Below are 20,227 nucleotides of genomic sequence, written 5' to 3'. Positions count from 1 at the left end.
GCGACGAAAATTTCAATGATTCGTACCCTAAGTTTTCTGAAAAACATATTAAGCAAACATTATGAACTTTCTTTAATCTTTTATATTAGGTTTTTTTCAGTGTAAAGAGAAAAAAACTATTAAACCCTAAACAATGGACTGAATATTCTAAGTGAGCCTGAATCTTAATCGGGCTGCCACTTTAACCTTTAACCCTAAAACAATAAAAACAATTATGTTTTAAAATTTTTTAACTAAGTATTTTTTATTTTGTATTTACAACACTTACAAATTAACACAGAGAAAGTAGGTAGTCAGGATAATTACAAAATGATTGCATTTAGTGCGAAATATTTATATAAACTGAGAAAAATGTTTAAAATAACTGAAGGTGTAGAAATTAAATTAAATTCCATACCAGAATAGTAAGAGATGAATTGAAAATAATTTGTGGTAAAAAATATAATTGTTACACGGATGAAAACAGGGGCAGGGATTTTTTACAATCTTAAAAACTAGAAATAAAAAAAAAACACTTTATAGTTTAAGCTTAAAAATTATATAGAAAAAACAACTCCAGTATTTATAAGATCAAATACAATTAACTTAAAGGGGTGTAACTTTTTCTAGTATATATTTTCACCGAAAAATTGACAGACAAAACTTGTAAGATTTTTTGGAGAAAGGAGAAAAAATTAGACACAGATAACAACAACTTCTTAGAAACGTTTTGAAAAAAAATGTGGAAATTTATTTTTACATAAAATTATATTTATTGTTTTAGTTTTGTTTTATGATACATTGTTGTTTTTAGTTTTTTTCCTGTTGTTGTTTTAAAATAGTTTTTTTTTTTGTAACACCACAGTCATATTTAGGCTTATTTGTATTAAAAAAAAAGAGAATATTAGGAAGACTTTTTTTATAATAAACTAAAAGGATTAAAAAAAAAAACAGAGAAATAAACAAAAATTATTTACAAGCAGTTCGAACTACTATAGAGCAACAAAATAGGCTTCTTTCGATAACAAAAACAAAAAATAAAATAAAATTAACATGAAAAAAATTTAAAATTTACAAAATTTGATTTCTATTTTCGTTTTCTCAGAATTCTTCTCTTTTTGGATTTTTTGTTTTCACACCAATATGTTTTACAATGTTTGTGTTTTGTTCTAATTTGTAATTGTTTTAAACTTTAATAAATAAAACTAAAAAAGGGGATGATGAATCATGTTCAAATGTTACAGCAAAGAATTTTTAACAAATTCTGCCATTCGATTTTCTTCTTCTCTCGGGATATACATCGTCGATATTTTGAGTGGAGTAGGGCAAAATGAATTAAACTAATTTTGACAAGAATATCTAGAATGTTCTTTGACATACATATATATGGGGAGGGAGGCGTCGAAATATGGGTATAGTGAATGAAGGCTTGCCTTTGTGTTGGTATATGCATTTTGAATAATTTGACTAATTTTGAAATGTTTTTGTTTCTTGATGTGTGGAAGAGAGGCAAGCACTTTCTGATGTGCGAGGTGGAATGCTGACATTGCGACTTAAATAAGGGCTGTGATAAGTTTAGCCTTGAAGTTGACGAATTTCTCACTGGTAGCTGCCACGCGCTGTAGAAAGAAAAATAATGATAATTAGAATTTTGCTTATGGAAGTGATGTCCTAAGGAAAATCTTGGGTCCGACAAATTTTATAATATATACTTACCAAGATCAAATCTTGCACCAAATTAGCCAAACCACGGTTAGCTAAGACAACCAATCTTGTTACTGGTCCGGGAATACCTTCCGTATAGCCATCATTACCACGTTGGCTTTCACTATCCGAATCACTGGAACTGCTTACACTGTTGGCACTATTGGCAGCTTCATCACCAGCTTGAGTTTGTACACTTCCAGAGAAAAGCTAATTTTTTAAGAGGGAGGGGAGTTTTATCATATAAAAGAGATGTTAAAACAGAAATATGAGAGATAGAGATTAATAACATGTGCTATAAAAAGTGATAGTGATTTAAATTGTTATGACTGTCCTATAAACAATATCCAGCTAGCTGTTAGCGCTTAAATCAATCGTGATAACATTGTAATCGATTGGGTTATCGATTACAACATGTCGAAGTGTTTTGATAGTTACAAATTATAACGGGATATTGTTTAAGTGGCCGTTTAGGGGTTGGGAAAGGATTAGGGAAATTTAAGTTAGATGAGATATAAAAGAAAATGTTTTGTCATTTTAAAATAAATTTCATTAATAAATTTTATTGAATCTATATTATATTGATATCTACCAGTATTAAAATTACCTTACACGACCGGATAAATGCCTCTAATGAGTTTTCTGTCTTATAAAAGCATATTTCCTATTTTAGTTTTTTGAACAATCCGATTTTTTATAGGGATTTTATGTAATGCTTACATCATTTTCATATACGGTACGAAATTTTGGGTTTTAACACCAAAACCTGTTTAAAAATTTCTAGTGCTGGCCAAAAAATAGATTTCGTTAATTTGCGAATTTAAGCACTGTTCTTTGTTTACCAACAGAGAAAGTAAACTTGGGAACATTTTTTCGGTTTGCACTGAATATTATTATTATTTAAAAACAAGTATATGCAGCAGTAAGTTCGGCCGGGCCGAATCTTAAATTCCCACCACCATGAAGGGTTTCCTTTGAAATTTAAGGAGGGCTTGAGGACTTGAGGACACTTCCCGAAGATAAATTTAAAGATTTCACCTATGAGGACTATATCAGATTCTGGATTAATAAGAACCATTAACATCTCTTGTAAATGTGCAAGAAAATTATAAAATAACGTCTTGATTTGAAATCTTAAATCTGTAGATTTTCACCCGAGAAGTAAAATCTGGAAATTTTACATTGAGTTTCAAGCAATTTTCATGGTCAGTGCGCCTCCTATACCCTCAAGAAGTGAAGTCGGTCTATATGGAGGCATTACCAAATGGACCGATAAAGACTTAATTCGATACAAGTTTTTGTGAGCCTAAAATACCAGCATATTTACAATTTCAGCCAAATCAGATAAAAACTACGGTTTCTAGAAACCCAAGGAGTTAAATCGGGAGATCGTTCTTATGGGGGCTATACTAAAATATGGACCGATACTCACCGTTTTCGGCACACCTCTTTATGGCCCGAAAATACCTCTAGATTTCCAATTTCAGGCAAATTGGATAAAAACTTCGGATTCTAGAAGCCCAAGAAGTAAAATCGGGAAATCGGTCTATATGGGGGCTATACCAAAATATGGACCGATACTCACCATTTTCGGCACACCTCTTTATGGTCCTAAAATAGCTCTAGATTTCCAATTTAAGGCAAATTGGATACAAACTACGGTTTCTATAAGCCCAAGACCCCAAATCGGGAGGTCGGGGCTATACCAAAATATGGACTGATACTCACAATTTTTGGCACACGTATTTGTGGTCCTACAATACCTCTAGATTTCCAATTTCAGGTACATTGAATTAAAACTGTGGTTTCTATAAGCCTAAGAAGTAAAATCGGGGGATCGGTCTATATGGGGGCTATACCAAAACATGGACCGATACTCACCATTTTTGACACACCACTTTATGGTCATAAAATACCTCTAGATTTCAAATTTCAGACAAATTGGATAAAAACTACGATTTCTATAAGCCCAAGCCCCCAAATCGGGAGGTCGGTTTATATGGGGACTATATCAAAACCTGGACCGATATAGCCCATCTTCGAATTTGACCTGCCTGCAGACAAAAGACGAGTTTGTGCAAAATTTCAGCACGATTGCTTCATTATTGAAGACTGTAGCGTGATTACAACAGAAAGACAGACGGACATCGTTATATCGCCTTAGAATTTCTCCCTGATCAAGAATATATGTACTTTATATAGTCGGAAATCGATATTTCGATGTGTTACAAACGGAATGACAAACTTATTATACCCCCGTCACCATTCTATGGTGGTGGGTATAATTACCAGTTAAGCTGTTGGTTGGATTTAACTTAAGATTGAATTTCATTTGTTTTTGGCAAAGATACCCAACAGTAAAATTTATGACCAGTAATGTCTTCTTTCAGGCCTTCTTAGCCATTCAGGGTGAGGGTGGGAGGTAAGGCCTTAGTTTTCTTTACAAAAAGTAAGGTCTGAGGGATCAGTTTCTAAAGAAGAAATTACATATGCAGGATAATGTAACCCATTCTTCATTTCTTCCAAACTCGGACAGTAAAAACGACTTCACTTATCAGCCCTTTCTAATAGAAGGCATGCTGCTCTTATAGAAGGCCTGATTCCGAGAAATATTCTCATAACTCCACCTGGGTAAAAACTCTTCCAATATGTGAAAACACAAACAAAGTCGTATGTGCCCACGAATATGTATACAATGAAAATAACCGCAGGGTTACAAAAAGTGAGGCTTTGTATAAAATTTGATTACGGGACAGTTAATATTTCCCCAGTGCAAATCTACTCAAATCAATCGAAATTTCAGACGATATCTACTCTAAGGGGATTTCGGACATAGTGTGAACGTAATATTAGCGATTAATATACAATTATGCGTTGAAAACAGTGTTGTCAATGTTTCAATCAGAATCTGTTTTTGTTAGCGATTTTTACTCTTGGAAAGTAAAGGTGAAAATAATGTTTAATAATAAACTTATATATGGTTAACATAAAGTTGGATTAAATGTAATTCGATAATAAAGGGCTAAATGTCACATAAAGGTTATCATTAGTGTTTGGTATAAGTTTTTCTGTCTGATTTTTCCATAAAAAAAATTTCCATTAAATTTTGTATGTGAAATGAAACATTGTATGCTCCGAGCAAGTGTTTGTGAATAGTAAGAATTATCCCAATAGAGTCGAGATTGCGTTGACGATGAATCAAGTCCAGGATCAAGATCAATCAAGCTTATGATCAATATGTCAATTAAATAAAAAAGGAATGTGTTAGAGCATCGACGATTTACATACAGGGGCCTTACTGATATGGAATATCTGATGGATCAGCAATGTGTTTTAAAAATCATTTGAAATTAAAACTGGAAAAGCAGCGTTGATTTGTCAAACAATGCTTTCCGGCTAAGAGGATGTTACAAAAAAGCATTATAACTGGCATGGAACGGAAGCTCATAATTAACCCAAATATCATGCCAACGGTGACCCGAAGCCGAAAAATAAGCGTCCTATGAAGGCCCTTTTGACAGAAAGCCCTTTTGACAGATCATCGAGGAGTGATGCACTCTGAATTGTTACCGACTATTTAAGTGATATGCGTTCGTAGAAAGAGGACTTGAACAGTAAAGGGTTAAACGTGATTTTAATAACTGTTATGACAATTGAAAAAAAAAACGCTAACATAAGTGTTTTGCCGCCGGGGACCAACTTTGAGTTGGCGAAATACATTTGCCAGAATATATACAAAATTTTTGGAATTTATGAACAAAGCTTTACTATTTGTTGTTGAACAAAGTCTTACTATTTGTTGTCCAAAGTATAACATACTAAAAATTCATTTTATTTGTTCATACTTACTCTGACAATATCGAATAGGAAATTACCGGAACCAGCACCACCGGCACCACTGCCGCTAGAACTTCCTGAGCTAGAGCTTGAACTGGCACCACCAGCTAAACCGGCACCGCCAAACTGCAAGAATCTTTTGAAAATATTGCTATACATGAAAAATTTGCACGAAAGCAATACCAAAAAAACGAACAGAAAATCCACAAAAGAAGGAGAAACGAGAAATGTTGTGTAAAGTGTTAGAATTTTAAATTTTTGGAAAAGGTGTCAGGGGAAAATTATGAATAAAGAACGAAAATGCCAATTGGTTGTATGTTCAAGGGATATCAATAAGAACATAAATATATAAAATACGATTCAATCCCTAAACAGGAAACATTTCTGAGTACTTCAGTTATGTAAAATAGTTTGGTGAACGATTTCAAATACACGGAGGTTGATATATATAACCAAACTTTAGGTTGCTATCATATTTTATGGTTTACAAGCTTACAAAAGCATTTTGATCTATTGTATTGTGAAATAAACCAATTCGTGATGGAATTCAAGCGTGATATTGAGATTGGTTGGAAGACTACAAGTAGCTATCATTCGAGCCCTCCATAAATTAAATGGGAAAAATTTTTATGTTTCTTGCACCATTGATTGTTTCTGTAATACTGGCAGTGTTGCATCGCGTCCAAAAAGTGGACAAAAACAAAAGATCACAGATCCAGAAATGACCCGAACAGTGAATACCAGATTTGATCGAAATCTATGCCTCAGTGATATAAAATTTGCTCCTGTAAATCCCAAGAATGTATGCAAAACATATTGGCAAATGAGCTTGGACTAAAGCCACTGAAGTTCCAAAAAGTACAAGAGCTCATCCATGCACATAGAAAGGTTAGGGATCAGTTACTGAATTTGGTTTTCTCCGATAAAAAGCCCAATTGAGCTGTTTATGAACAAACAAACTGTTTGGGTCTACTTTTCAAATTTACACTTGGCCACCAGTACTTAAGTGCCGCCGATGATAATGGTGTGGGCCACCGTAACTGTCGATGGTCGCTTCCAAATCTTATTAGTCGACCATGGGGTCAAAATGTCCTAAAGACAGTATTGAAATTTGTCGGCCGATTGAAGGCCATAATTCGTGCCAAAGGTAGACAATGGTTAGGTTAGTTTAGGTTAGGTGTCAGCCCGATGTATCAGGCTCACTTAGACTATTCAGTCTATTGTGATACCACATTTGTGAACTTCTCTCTTATCACTGAGTGCTGCCCGATTCCATGTTAAGCTCAATGACAAGTGACCTCCTTTTTCCGAACGGCGTTCCACATTGCAGTGGCTCCACGGTGGCTCCGTGGTGCAATGGTTAGCACAAATTAGAACAAATCTGAACTGTTTCTGACATTTTATTTTATTTCTGACAGTAAAAGTATTCACATAATTTCCTCACAATCCTTCAGGGTAGGCCTCTGAGTCGATCTAGCCATGTCCATCCGTCCGTCCGTCTGTCTGTGAACACACTTTTGTGATCAAAGTCTAGGTCACAATTTTAGTCCAATCGACTTCAAATTTGGCACAAATATGTGTTTTGGATCATAATAGAACTCAGAGTTTTCCACTAATTTGCTTGAAATTTTGCACATGGAGTACAATTGATAGTGTAGTAATGTATTTTAAATTTGGTAGAAATCGGTTAAAATTTAGATATAGTTCCCATGTATATCTTTCGCCCGATTTAGAGTCATGTGACCACAGATGCCACAGTTTTACTCTGCTTTACGTAAAATTTTCCACCAGGGATAGTATTAACATTCTTACTACACTAATAGAAAAAATAACGTTTCACAATCGTGAACGGACGTTGTCAAAATGAAACGGAAACGTTCACAAAAAATCAAAACGGAATGTTCACGATTTCGTCCGCGGGCGTCCACGATTTCATGAACGGCAGTCGTTTTTCTTTGGCCATGAAACGTTTTAAAATAATCGTTAGACGTTGTTATGGCAACTCCGCCGTTGGTGCAATGTGCTAAGGCGACTGTTAACGCGTATCGTGCAGGCAACACAGGTTCGAGTCACGATATCGGAAATATTTTTTTTTTTAATTTTGTTTATAAATTCGTAACTATTACGTTCTCAGATCATGAACGCTGGTTGTTGTCTTGACAACGTATGGTGTCATTTTTACGTTGTCGGATTGACCGCATCTGTTCTCAGTTTGACAACACATGTGTGTTGATTCACTTTCATGAACGGATCGTTTCGAAATGACCACGCCGTTCATGATTTTTTCTATGGGTGTATGCATGTAAAATTTGGATGAAATCGGTTCAGATTTAGATATAGCACCCATATATATCTTTCGCCCAATTTCGACTCGTATGACCACCGGTAGTCATAATTTCACTCCGATTAACTTGAATGTTTACTGGTAACATTTTAGCAATGTGAGTTAAGTTTTGTTAAAATCAGCTCAAATTTAGGCAAAGTCCCCATATATATGTTCCTCCAAGTTTAGCAAATATAACCCAAATACCCACATTTGTCTTGTAAAATCGCCGCTGTAAAACCAAAACCTTGTAAAAATGAATAAATTTTTCCTATGCCTATGATATCTATCGACCGATATCGAAGATACGATGTAAATTTGAAGTCTAGAGATTAAAATTTGAAGTCTAGAGATTTTCTAAGAAGTCAAATCGGTTCAGATTTAATTGTATGTATATGGGAAAATAAACCTTTATATAGCACCCAACGCATTTGACAGATTTGATATGGTATCAAAAATGTATATCTATAAAGTGGTGCAGGGTATAATATAGACGGCCCCGCCCAGCTGTAGACTTTCCTCACTTGTTTTAAATAAAATACTTCAATAATAAGCCGACCCATTGTTATCGACAGCTGTTGAAACTCAATTTTTGCCAACATTTCCGTCGAAATGAGCCGACGTCGACGGTTAAAATCACTTGAATCATTAACAACACTAGTTTATAAAATATATTTTTTTGCGTACACTTGATGAGATATGACTTTTCTTATGTAGTTTGATCTGCTGAATTTGAAAAAAAAATTTTTTTTTAATTTTTTATCGAACAGTTTTTGAGATATCCCGTTATTTTTAGTCCCTATTTTCACTAAACAAATTATATCTCGTGTTAGAAATGTCCGCTTATTTTTCGTATTCAGCAGATCAAAATACAACTCTCATCAAATGTAAATTTTCAATGTAAACTAGTGTAATCTTTCAAATAATCGTTTAAATCGAACGAACGAAAAATTACTGATTATTTTATGTTCTTATTGAATAACCCTTTCAATGTCTTATGTATACCAGAGTCGATAACTCCACCGAGGACAAATACATATATTTTCTACATACCTTTTATTTCTATCATCCAAATCGGCAGTATCTTCATTTGAATCCAAAGACAATTCATCAATGGCAGGTGACTTAGATTCGCTCAATTGTAAATCATTGCTAATGCTTTTGGGTGAATCATTACTGGTCAATTCATTGTTGAAACTCAATTGAATGGTCTCTTCCACTTTGGATGAAGGAATTGGTAATTGAGCAGGTTGATTTTGTTTCTCTGCTGCATTTTGGAAGACAGCAGCAGCGGCAGCCGCAGCTTCAGCTTCTTTTACTTGACGGGCAACACGTATAGTCTCTTCCAATTGTTTGTTAATAGCCGATAAATCAATTTGTGTATCAGTGGCACCATTCTTTTAAAATTGAAAAATGGCAACGGAACAAAGTGCAGGATTTTTGTTGTTGATGGGGAATATCAAAGTTTTTGATATTTTGCAAAAGGACGATGTGGAAGGGGAAGTTTTTTTTATAGTTTTTGGGTAGGGTGCAACAAGAGAACATCATCATGCAACATCAGGGTAGGCAGGGTCAGAGTCAGTTGCGTTTTTTTTTAAATTAATTATTGATGTGGGTAGTTTTGTATACCAGGAGTTGCCATGGCGATTAAAAAACATATAATAGGTGTTGCCATTGTTTTTGTTTGTTTTTTTTAGTTTAATGTTTTTATTTGTGCATATTTATGTAAATTTTGTTTTATTATATTTAGTTTATTTGATTTTGGTGTTAGTAAGACAGTTTCAAAAGGAGATTGATAGAGAAAGTGATGATATTTGGATAGTGTAAGGAGATAAAGGTGATTTAACAGGGGATAGATTGGCGGGATAGGATAGTATAAAATATAGGATAGGAGAGGTGTTGTAAGGCAATGATTATGAATTGAAATACAAAACACAAAAATGTATGTGCAACCAAACATAGAGGTGTATATAGTGAGATGAAAAGTGGGCCGTCCCAAAAATTTTGATATTCAAATGATTAAAATTTGAATATATTATTTTTGGTTAGTGTTGTTTTTTTATGGTTTTAATACACAATTTTATTACAATGTTTATTGCATTTTTTTGTTATGGTAATGCACGTGCGTTATGATGTATTTTGTATACATATTTTTTTTTTTTTTGGTTTTTTGATGGTTCGAAATTTTTAATTTTGTTTATTTTTTTCGAAAAAATTTTAGTTATTTTCACAAGTCGATTTAGAGATTGTTTTTGAATGTGGTATGCGCATGAAAATAGATATAAAAAGAGAAAAAGAAAACAAAAAGCATGAGAAATCATGGTCAATCATATGGTTTCGGTATTGTTTCAATAAGATAGCGGAAAATATTTCTATAACTTAAGCTTAGGCCACATAACGTAAACTAAAGAAAATATCTAAAACATAAACTACAAACAAATCAGTTTTAAGTATTAAATTAAATGTTAATAATTTTGTTAAAATGAACTGGTCATATATTCAGACAATTTCCTTAAAATATAAAATACACCATTCGTTTTGCACGATTTTTTGTAAAATTTTTTGGGGATTTTATATAAAAACACATTTCTGATCTGACTCCTAAAAGTAGTCACAAAAGTGTTGGCATTGTTGTATGTATGTACAATCCCCAAAAAGTTGTTACAAAATCATATAAAATGAACGTCGTATAGGATTGAACTCAAATTGGCAACTCTTGTGGCAATCTAACGGAAATGCCACAGATATTGCCACCTACTTTTTTTGATTACAACTACGCATAGCTTCGTAGAAAAATGCCTAAACATAGTAAACAAAATAATCCGAAATTAGCGAGTGTTAGAGTTGAAATACAGAAAATGGAAAAGAAGAAAACAAATGAAATATAATGACCATTTGTATTTTGTTTTTATTAAAATTTCTTTATGTAAGTTGTTGTTTCGATGGTGTTTTATTTTTTTTTTTGCAATTAGGGTTGTTTTGTCGTTTTTGTAACTGCCAATTTTCATGTGAGGTTTTGTTGTTTTTTCTTTGCTTATGTAATAAACCAATTCTGTTTGAAAAGAATTTAAACAAAAAAGGAGAGAAAGAGAAAAAGCCAATTATTAGAAACAATTTTTTCCAAGTTTCAAATCTCATAGAGAATAGAGAAATGTCCAAACAGGATTTGGACATTAATCGCGATATCTCCATGTATCATTATTCAGTTGTTGTAGCAAAATTACACTGTTCAGTCGCAATCCATTTCCAACTCACATTTTGTTGATTCCGTAGTTGTGGTTGTAGTCGTTGATGAAGATCCCGATATTTCATTGTCATCATCGTCTTCAGGTTCAAATGTTTCCAATTCAACTTGAACGCGTGTAGCACCTCCAGAGGAACTGTTATCGTCATCATCATCATCAAAGTCACTATCGAAATTAGCTCGTGCACGATTTGCTGTATTGCCTTGAACAGCTGTTCGCAAAATAGTGGGGCCCAATGTACGCAAAACTTTGGAAACGATCATATTCGCTTGTTCATCGATTTGCTACAACAACAGATTTTCCCAGTTTTTTTTTTTGTTGGTTTGGAAAGGAATAGATAATTTTAGTGTTGTGTGTACTATGCGTGTTTCTAGGTGTAGATTTAAAAAATGGCTAAAGGTTGAGTTACATACCTTGTGTTAATGCGTCCGTTGATTGAAGAGTTGAATTTTCTCTTTGAAAGCAACAGTTTTGTTAGAGTGCTTCAAACTGAAAAATATCAACCCTTCCATTATCGCACGGATTAACGCACGCTATGTAACTCAACCTTAAATGATGTGAAGAAATATTTTCCTAGAGAAAAAAAATTTTGTCTTCAATCACAAAATTAATTGATTCAATTAATTAATTTTTAATTGAAATGTCTTCAATCACAGAAATGATAGTATTAATTAAAAAATTAATTGAAAGTCAGTTAAACATTTGATTGATCCAATTAAACATCAATTGATACTATTAATTTTTGTGATTGATTTTTGTTTCAATTTAAAAATTTGTTGAATCAATTAAATTTTTAATTGAAGTTTTTTTTTTTAAATTCAATTAAGATTTTAATGAAATTTTTCTGTGTATTCAATTTTTAAATCATAAGATAAAAAAAATTTGACTAACATCCGCTACACTTTATCACAAGGACTGAACTTTATCACAAGTGAGCCTGAATCTTAATCGGGCTGCCACTTTAACCTTTAACCTTGGTTGGGGAGGGGGGCCTCCCCTGTGCCCGACTTCTTTATGTATTGTGAAAACTTATCCGAATTACTTCAAATTTACAGATGATGTAGGGGAAGGTTGTAATATGGGATGTACCCCCATCTGGATCTGGTCGAGGAGGGGCACCTACCCTTTGCCCTTTGACTTTTTGAAAAATTAAGAAAAGTTCTTCGATATAATTTTTATCAGAGAATGTTGGGGATGGTCTCCATACAAGTATCCCGTACAATATTTTTTGATATTTTGTGTGACAGGAGGTCATACCCTTTGCATGAGAATGTAGAAGGAGGGGAACAGTTAATAAGGGGCAGACCAGTTTGTAATATATATGTGGATAGGGGGACCTCTCTCTTGAGCAACTTTTTCTAAAAATATGAAAAAACTAAAGTTCTCCTATTTATTTTAGACTTCCAGAGGACGTAATGGGCGGAGACAACATAGAGGAGGGCGATGTAAAAACGCAATGTCTCGAGGCTGAAAATTTTAAAATTAATGGAAGCATACACGGACGAAAAATACTGTTTTTCATATGTTTGGGTGTAAAAATTATAAGTTTGGAACTCAAATTTTTTAACACAATATTTTTAAGTGCAAGCATATAATGTTCATAAACTAGCATAACATGTTTGGGACATATTAACATAATGTTAGAACATATTATGTTTGGGACATAAATATTATATGCTTAGATGGAAACTTGGAAGGAGGTGAGTCTTCATAAACTTCCCTATAGTTAGGTTAGGTTAGGTTATGTGGCAGCCCGATGTATTAGGCTCACTTAGACTATTCCGTCCATTATGATACCACAGTGGTGAACTTCTCACTTATCACAGAGTGCTGCCCGATTCCATGTTAAGCTCATCGCTTTGAAAGCTCTTCAGATATGCCTAATGCCCGGTATGCACCTCTGCACCCATGGAAAGAATATGATCACCTCAAACATGCTTCAACAGCAAAACGCTATTTATGGATGAGAACAAGAAACATGTTTGTCGCAACCATGTTATTTTCTCGCAAATTGTGTATCTGATTTCAGTGACCATTTATATGTTTGGTGAGAAAAAAAAAACATTTTTAAGATAAAAATTTTAAATGATTCCCGGCCAAAAATAATATTTTATTCTTAAAACCTGTTTGAGGTGATCATATTCCTTCTCTGCGTTTAATAAAATTTCCGATACCCATAGGAAATAGATAGAGACGTTTGCTAACGAAAATTCCGTGAGGCGTTATTATCAAATGTTTATATTTTGCTCTCATAAGAAATGCATCGAAAATCTGCTCTGGGTAACAAAATGTAGACCAAAGAAGTTTTCTTTTGTTGTTAAAGTTATTTCTTTCAGACTAAACAAAGTTCATTGGGAAAAAACGTGACAACGGGTACAATAAATAAAGATTTATTTGCCTTTAAAGCGGCAACTTTATTAACTGCGTTGGTCTAAAATTTCTCTTTTTAAAAGGAAAGAGCTATTTTTTGCACGTGCGTTATTAACACGTAAACGTGATTATACGAAATTTAAAAATTTTATGCAAAAAAGTTAAATAGAACTTCAAGTCTACTTTTATCATATAAATTCATTCAATAAACTGTCAATAAATTGTTTTGCATATGGGCATAAAAATACATTTAGTTTTCTGTAATAATTCCCACTGCTCAAAAAAATCCCCCATTATAGTAAATTTTGATTTAACCTCCCAATAGAGTAATAAACCAAAAAGGTCTCATGCCTTTTGTGTTACCATATAGATGTTTCAATAATGTTACAATGATTTAAGTACACAAAATAATATCAAAAATCTACTATGGAAAAAAAAATGAAATAGATCTATAATGAAAACGATGTATCTGAAATTATATATTGAAATGTGAAACGAAAGGTAATTCCCAAATATACACAACATTATTACTACCCATCGGGATATATCTATCATATCGTAAGACTAAAACTAACAACGATGATGATTTATCGAGAAAACACTGTTAAGGATGATATCGTGGTTCGATGATATTAACGAATGAAATTAGTTAACAATTGGTAAAATTTTTTTTGGAAGAGAACAACTAGTGCGCAGGCGAATTTCGTATGAGGTGTTTAAGGTACTGGATTCAACTACAGTTACAGTTGATGTGACTACAGTGTTGCATTTTTTGTTTCACAGTTGATAATTAAACGATGACTACAGCTGATGAGATTACAGAGTTGTTTTTGTTGAACAATTAACGCTACGATCGAAATTAAATTTACTTGGTCGTTGTGGTGGTGGTGGTGGTGGTGATGATGATGATCTTGATTTCTACTCTTAGATATTATTGTTCGTTACTGGTAATAGTTTGGTAATTTTAGATGTTGTTGTATCTGGCGTGAATTCTGAAGTTGTTGTTGCTGTGGTTATTCCATCGGTCGTCGGTGATGAGGAGGACGATAAATTATCTCTACTGGCAATAAAATAATTTGTACTATTTAATAAACGATTTAAATTATCGATTATTTCCATCAATTGTGATTCACTTGCAGCTCTAAATAATGTATTTGAATTTTGACTGTTAGTATTATCAATTGGGCTAGCTAATGAATCACTATTTGATGTGTTAGTTTTGGTTGAAGTATAAAGGGGATTTGTTAAAAGTATATCGGAAATTTGTGGATTGGGATTTTGTGTCCGTTGGGATGTTGAAGTGGGGACCAGAGTTGTAGTTGGTAGTGTCAATAATGCGGTTGTTGTTGTTGGTGTTATTGAAGGAACTGAGGAAGTGGTTGTAGAAATGGGATTTTCTCTAGTCGATCTTTGAGGTATTACTAAAATCGAATCGGAAGGTGTGGTTGTGGAAATAGTTGTAGTGGTTGTGGATGTGGGACTTTCAGTAGTTGTAGTAGTGGTAGTAGTAGGTATTTCAGTAGTTGTAGTTGTAGTGGTTGTAGTTTCAGTAGTTGTGGTCATTGGAGAAGTAGGAATTGTTAAGATACTAGTTGAGGAGCTAGTGCTAGAGGAACTTGGACTGCTAATAATCGTTGTTGGTGATGGTGTAGTCGTAGGATTTGTTGAAGGAGTGTCGAACATATTCGCCACTGTTGCTGATGGACTCACATTGGACTTATCTGCAGTTTCTGGGGCAAATGTGGGTAAATCAATTTTAACCCTGGCATCATTGCCTTCTGTTGTAGTGGTCGTAGTGGAGGATTTGCTTTCATTATCAATGGAATTATTGGAACCCACATCATCGTCATCTTCATCATCATCATCATCATCGAAATCAGCATCTATAAATGTCCTTGGTGTTGTATTGCCACGATTGTTGAATAGACCCCGTACAACTTCTGGACCTACAGCACGTATCACTTGGGCAATAATACGATTGACTATGTCATCGATTGTCTATAAAACAATTCATTTGGAGATATATATTCATTCATTCATTCATTCTATATATGTATAAGGTGTGAAGAAATGTTTTTGATTTTCTTAAATTGCCAAGAAAATATTATTTTTCGTTGCTGATTCGATATATTGTGTGGCCAGTATAGATTTACTTTTTGTTTTTTACACAGCAATAGTGTTTGAGTGTATTTATGTGTGTGTGTGTGTATATATGGTTGCCAGATTTCTTGTGTTAAATTTGAAAGAAAATTTTCCAAAAAATAAAAATCAATCTCCAATAACATGCAATTACTGTCAAGGGAAAATGTTTATTCATTCATAGGTGTTTTTTGGTTTTTCTTATGCCAAGGGCTAGACCAGAATTTTTGTTTGTGATTTCAATTCTGGTAACTAAGTTGCTGGATATTGCTTTCATTGTTAGTTACTTAGTGCTTGACATAATGATTTAATCGTTTAATTAGTGTTCTAGTGCCAGTTTTTTTCCATTGCAATAATTTGTTCTCCGTTTTTTGGGATGATTGTAATTATTGGATGTGTGTGTGTGTGTTGCCAATTTTCATTTAATATTGCCAAGTATTACTATTTCAATTATATATTTATGGCTTATTTACTCTTAAATATGAACTTTTCGAAATAGCTTTGTATTTTAATATTGAATAATTTTTTTTTCGTTATAAATAGATTATTTGTATAAATTCATGAAGATGCTATTGCGCTATTTCCTTTCATGGGCTGAAATATTAGCCAATCACAATAACGCAATTATTGGGAATTTCAGTTGCAGTTTAATGTGGGACATTAAAGATTTTCCATGCATATAAAATTTCTTTTTACAAATACTTGCCAGAATATTTTTATAATTTCAAATGCTCTGCATAATTTCTTTTTAACTTTTTAGGAAGGCAATTTAGAATAATCCTTATTTTCATTCGCTCATACAACGAAATATATGATGGTTGACAACATTGACAACATTGACATATGTGTTAATTAACTTTCTTATTTTATATCAGAAGATATTTTATATATTGAATTTTTTTAGGAAACGCCCCCTTGCTTTCAGTAATGGTAATACTTGGCATTTTTTATGTTTTTATTCCAATCTCATTATCTGTTTTTATAGGTTCCAAAAAAAGAGTGATGCCAATTTTTCTTTGTCAAGCCAATTAATGTTTCATGTGGAGGTAATTTCTCTGCTTAATTGATTTCTCCATTGTAAAAATATCTTCTCGTTCGTTGCGTTTCAAATTCTTCATCCGGTTCAAATTCTGTCGGAGGTGTGCTGATATTACTCGTAACCTCATCATCGTCAAAGGCATCATCGTTTAAAGGTCTACGCGGAGAATTAAAGCTTGGATTCAATGCGGTACCCAAGACACTGGGACCAACTTGACGCAAAATATTATTAACGTAACGATCAATTTCCTCATTTACTACCTGACATTTACAATAAGAAAATGAAGAAAAAAATCGAAATTCAATATTCACAAATAAAACATAAAGACTGAATTGACAATTGTCTGTCAAATGTCATCCATTGCATGCTTTGCATTTCAGTATAGTCCCGATAAATGATTTTACACACCCTGCAATTGCATTTTTTCATTTAATGCCTATCATTTCATTTGGTGCTGTGCATTTAAATAAGTGGAAAACATTTAGTCTAGGTTTTTTTCTATATTGCGATAGAAATATGACATTTTTATGGACCCTAATGATAACGTGTGTGCTCTAAATCTAATACTATTGAGAATGGAATTTTTAATTATTACAGATTATGTATGCTTCGGTTAGGGCATGCGAGATGAATTTACTTCTTACCTTTGTTAAGTCGGGAAACAGTTCACGCAATAATCCAATAGTTCTCTTATTACGTTCTGCTATAATTTGTTCTTGATCACGAGCACCCAGTGTTAGAACATCCAATTCCTTAAAGAAAACAAATAAAAAAAAAATAACCATAAGAAAATCGTTATTGCGGATGAGGGGTTTGTCAAGAAAAAGTTATACCAAGTACATAGTAGGTTTTTGCTAAATAAATAATAGGCCTGTTTTCTTGTAGTACTCGATGCAACATTTGTATGAGAACATGATCTATCCAGAACATCTCATCATGCCAAATTATGATAAAGTGGTGTATACTTGATTCACAATAGCAATATATTGTGATTAATTTTTGTCGAATAACATGAAATTAAAAGTGATAAAGTATCATAAACAATCACAGCAGTCATTTTTATTACTATTACTTTTCATCTAGATACTGATAAATATAAATTAAAGAAGATATTACTATTTCTTTAGAATTCAATTTATTTTATATTATTTGAACAATGTGTACACAATAAAAGATTTTACTTTTTATTGTGAATGTTTTGTATCAGCTGATGCCAAGAATACATATGCATTTTAAAGCATTTTTCTCATTTCTCGTTATTGTTATTGTTATTTTTTTTTTTTTATTAATTTATTTAAAACTCTAAAAAATCGTAATGAAACATAAATTGGCGTTTTAACATAAAATGTAAATTATGTAATACTTGCTTGCAAAATTATTTTTGACTTTCAAAATTATGATGACTATATTTTTTGCACTTGTACACTATTTGCAAAAAAACTTATGTAAGTTTAGCTTGCATATTTTGTGCAAAAAAATGGAAAGAAAAACATTTAACACCTACAACACATAAAATCTGTTGTTTTTGCATAATTTATTATTATATGACTTTGAAATAACATCGCAAAAAATATATAATTGTTTGTACGTGACATTGAGTGACTTTTGCCAAATTTCAGATAAAAATGTGTGAGATGGTTTTTTGTTTGTTTTAATTTATGAATTTGTATGTATTTTGGGCAAAAACGCATAAACATTGAAAAAAAAAAAATAGTAAACTTAAACTTCTTAAAGAAGCCATATGGATGAGAAAAAATGTATTGGTCACGCTTTTTGAAGGAAAATGTGGTTCAAAGTTGTGAATTGTTCACTATCAGCGCGATAGTGATCCGTCACTTAAAGTAATTTTCCACCTCGGTCATGGGTCCGCCGATCGCCGTTACCCAATCGTTTTAAATAAATTTCATTGTCGGGAAAATATTTTGGAAGCTGCTTAGAGCCGTAAGCATCCCAAAATTTTCGCAAATTAAAAAAAAAAAACTACTTAAAATTCAGAAAAATGCATGAAATTTTTGTTTGAATCGATTTAATTTAATGTTAGAAGATTATGTCATGAAAATGTTGACCGCGACTGCGCATCAAATGGTTCATCAGTGGGGCTATGGACTTTAACATAGCCCCACTAAAAATAGTCTAAAGACGTTATATCGCACGATCAAGGCGGCCAATTGACAGGTGCCGAACGTGAAATAAAATATTCACCGAACTCGCCTCTCAATAACTACATTGTTACACGTACGAAAAAGACTGTTTTCCATAGGTTTGGATCTAAAAATTATATGTTTGTAACTCAATTTTTTAGCACATTATTTTTAAGTGCAAACATATAAGGTTAGTTAGGTTAGGTTATGTGGCAGCCCGATGTATCAGGCTCACTTAGACTATTCAGTCCATTGTGATACCACAGTGGTGAACTTCTCTCTTATCACTGAGTGCTGCCCGATTCCATGTTAAGCTCAATGACAAGGGACCTCCTTTTTATAGCCGTGTCCGAACGGCGTTCCACATTCCAGTGAAACCACTTAGAGAAGCTTTGAAACCCTCAGAAATGTCACCATCATTACTGAGGTGGGATAATCCACCGCTGAAAAACTTTTTGGTGTTCGTTCGTAGCAGGAATAGAACCCACGACCTTGTGTATGCAAGGCGGGCATGCCAACCATTGCACCACGGTGGCTCCCAAGTGCAAGCATATAATGTTCATAAACTAATATAATATGTTTGGGACATATATGTTAATATGTTCGAACATGTAATGTTTGGGACATTACATTTTCTTAAATATAATATCTCTGGATGCAAACATATAAAAGTTTGAAAATTTCATATAAACATATATATGTTTGGAAACGTTAGAGAGAGAGAGAGTAGGTTAAAAGGTTAGGTTAAAGCGGCAGCCCAATTTGTTTCAGCTTCACTTAGACTATTCAGTCCACTGTGAGAGAGAGAGAGTAGAAGAAATGATAAAGAAGGCGACAGAGATAGATAACAAAATACATATATAGATATGCTGAGTACTCGTTCATGATTGCTTATCGACATTTTTTTATAAATAAATTACAAACATAAGTGCTTATTTGTATTCTAACACAAAAGAGTTTAGAAACTGGAATTCACCATTTGTGGCCTTAAACAAAGATATGCTTAGGGTGAAACATAACATTTTTTTTTGTTTGAACAAATTCTGTAAATATATGTATAGGTACTTGAAGCTGGATATATTTGGGAGTATATGTTACAGAGGCGATTTTTTGAGGGTGTAAACATGCTGAGTAACCGTCTTTTTTAAACCACATGTCATGCAAGTAAGCTCTTGGATTTTGGGCAAAACTATGTTGGATATCATCTCACGGTAGCTCTCACCATTCAAAGTTACGTTACAATTCACATCATCGTTGAAGAAGTACGGTGTAATGCCACTAGCCCAAAAATCGCACCATTTTCTGGATGCATTGGTAGCTTTTTAAAAACTTCGGCTTGATCTTCACTCCGCCATCGACAATTCTGCTTATTTACGTACCCATTGAGCAAAAAATGAGCTTCATAGATGAAAACAATTCAATCTCAATAGTCTCAATAATTAAATAAAAC

General features: G+C 33.2%; 3 protein-coding genes across 3 annotated transcripts in view; all 3 read right to left on the bottom strand.

Moving 5' to 3' along the window:
* Positions 1-212: 212 nt before the first annotated feature.
* LOC142231651 (uncharacterized) overlaps positions 213-20,227 on the bottom strand; it is a 54,264-nt gene continuing 34,249 nt past the window's right edge. Inside the window, exons 3-8 of the mRNA XM_075302286.1 lie at positions 17,281-17,388; positions 15,169-15,456; positions 8,897-9,240; positions 5,533-5,656; positions 1,696-1,893; positions 213-1,598 (exon numbers count right to left, since the gene is read on the bottom strand). Of these exons, the coding sequence (XP_075158401.1) occupies positions 1,533-1,598; positions 1,696-1,893; positions 5,533-5,656; positions 8,897-9,240; positions 15,169-15,456; positions 17,281-17,388 (1,128 nt within the window). The 3' untranslated portion in view covers positions 213-1,532. The remainder of the gene's footprint in view (positions 1,599-1,695; positions 1,894-5,532; positions 5,657-8,896; positions 9,241-15,168; positions 15,457-17,280; positions 17,389-20,227) is intronic.
* Positions 9,506-14,321, bottom strand: LOC142231652 (uncharacterized). The gene has a single exon (XM_075302287.1). It carries the CDS (start codon positions 11,349-11,351, stop codon positions 11,073-11,075), a length of 279 nt encoding a protein of 92 aa, XP_075158402.1. The 5' UTR covers positions 11,352-14,321; the 3' UTR covers positions 9,506-11,072.
* LOC142228943 (uncharacterized) lies at positions 14,383-15,162 on the bottom strand. Its single transcript, XM_075299469.1, has one exon. It carries the CDS (start codon positions 15,139-15,141, stop codon positions 14,383-14,385), a length of 759 nt encoding a protein of 252 aa, XP_075155584.1. The 5' UTR covers positions 15,142-15,162.

Source organism: Haematobia irritans, chromosome 3, assembly GCF_050003625.1.
Source record: "Haematobia irritans isolate KBUSLIRL chromosome 3, ASM5000362v1, whole genome shotgun sequence".
Classification (NCBI taxonomy): domain Eukaryota; kingdom Metazoa; phylum Arthropoda; class Insecta; order Diptera; family Muscidae; genus Haematobia; species Haematobia irritans.
The sequence above is the reverse complement of the archived record's forward strand: the minus strand, read 5'-3'. Positions and strand labels throughout refer to the sequence as shown.

Coding starts and splice junctions, on each gene's coding strand:
- LOC142231652 (XM_075302287.1), bottom strand. CDS start 11,351: ATGATCGTTTCCAAAGTTTTGCGTACATTGGGCCCCACTATTTTGCGA.
- LOC142228943 (XM_075299469.1), bottom strand. CDS start 15,141: ATGTTCGACACTCCTTCAACAAATCCTACGACTACACCATCACCAACA.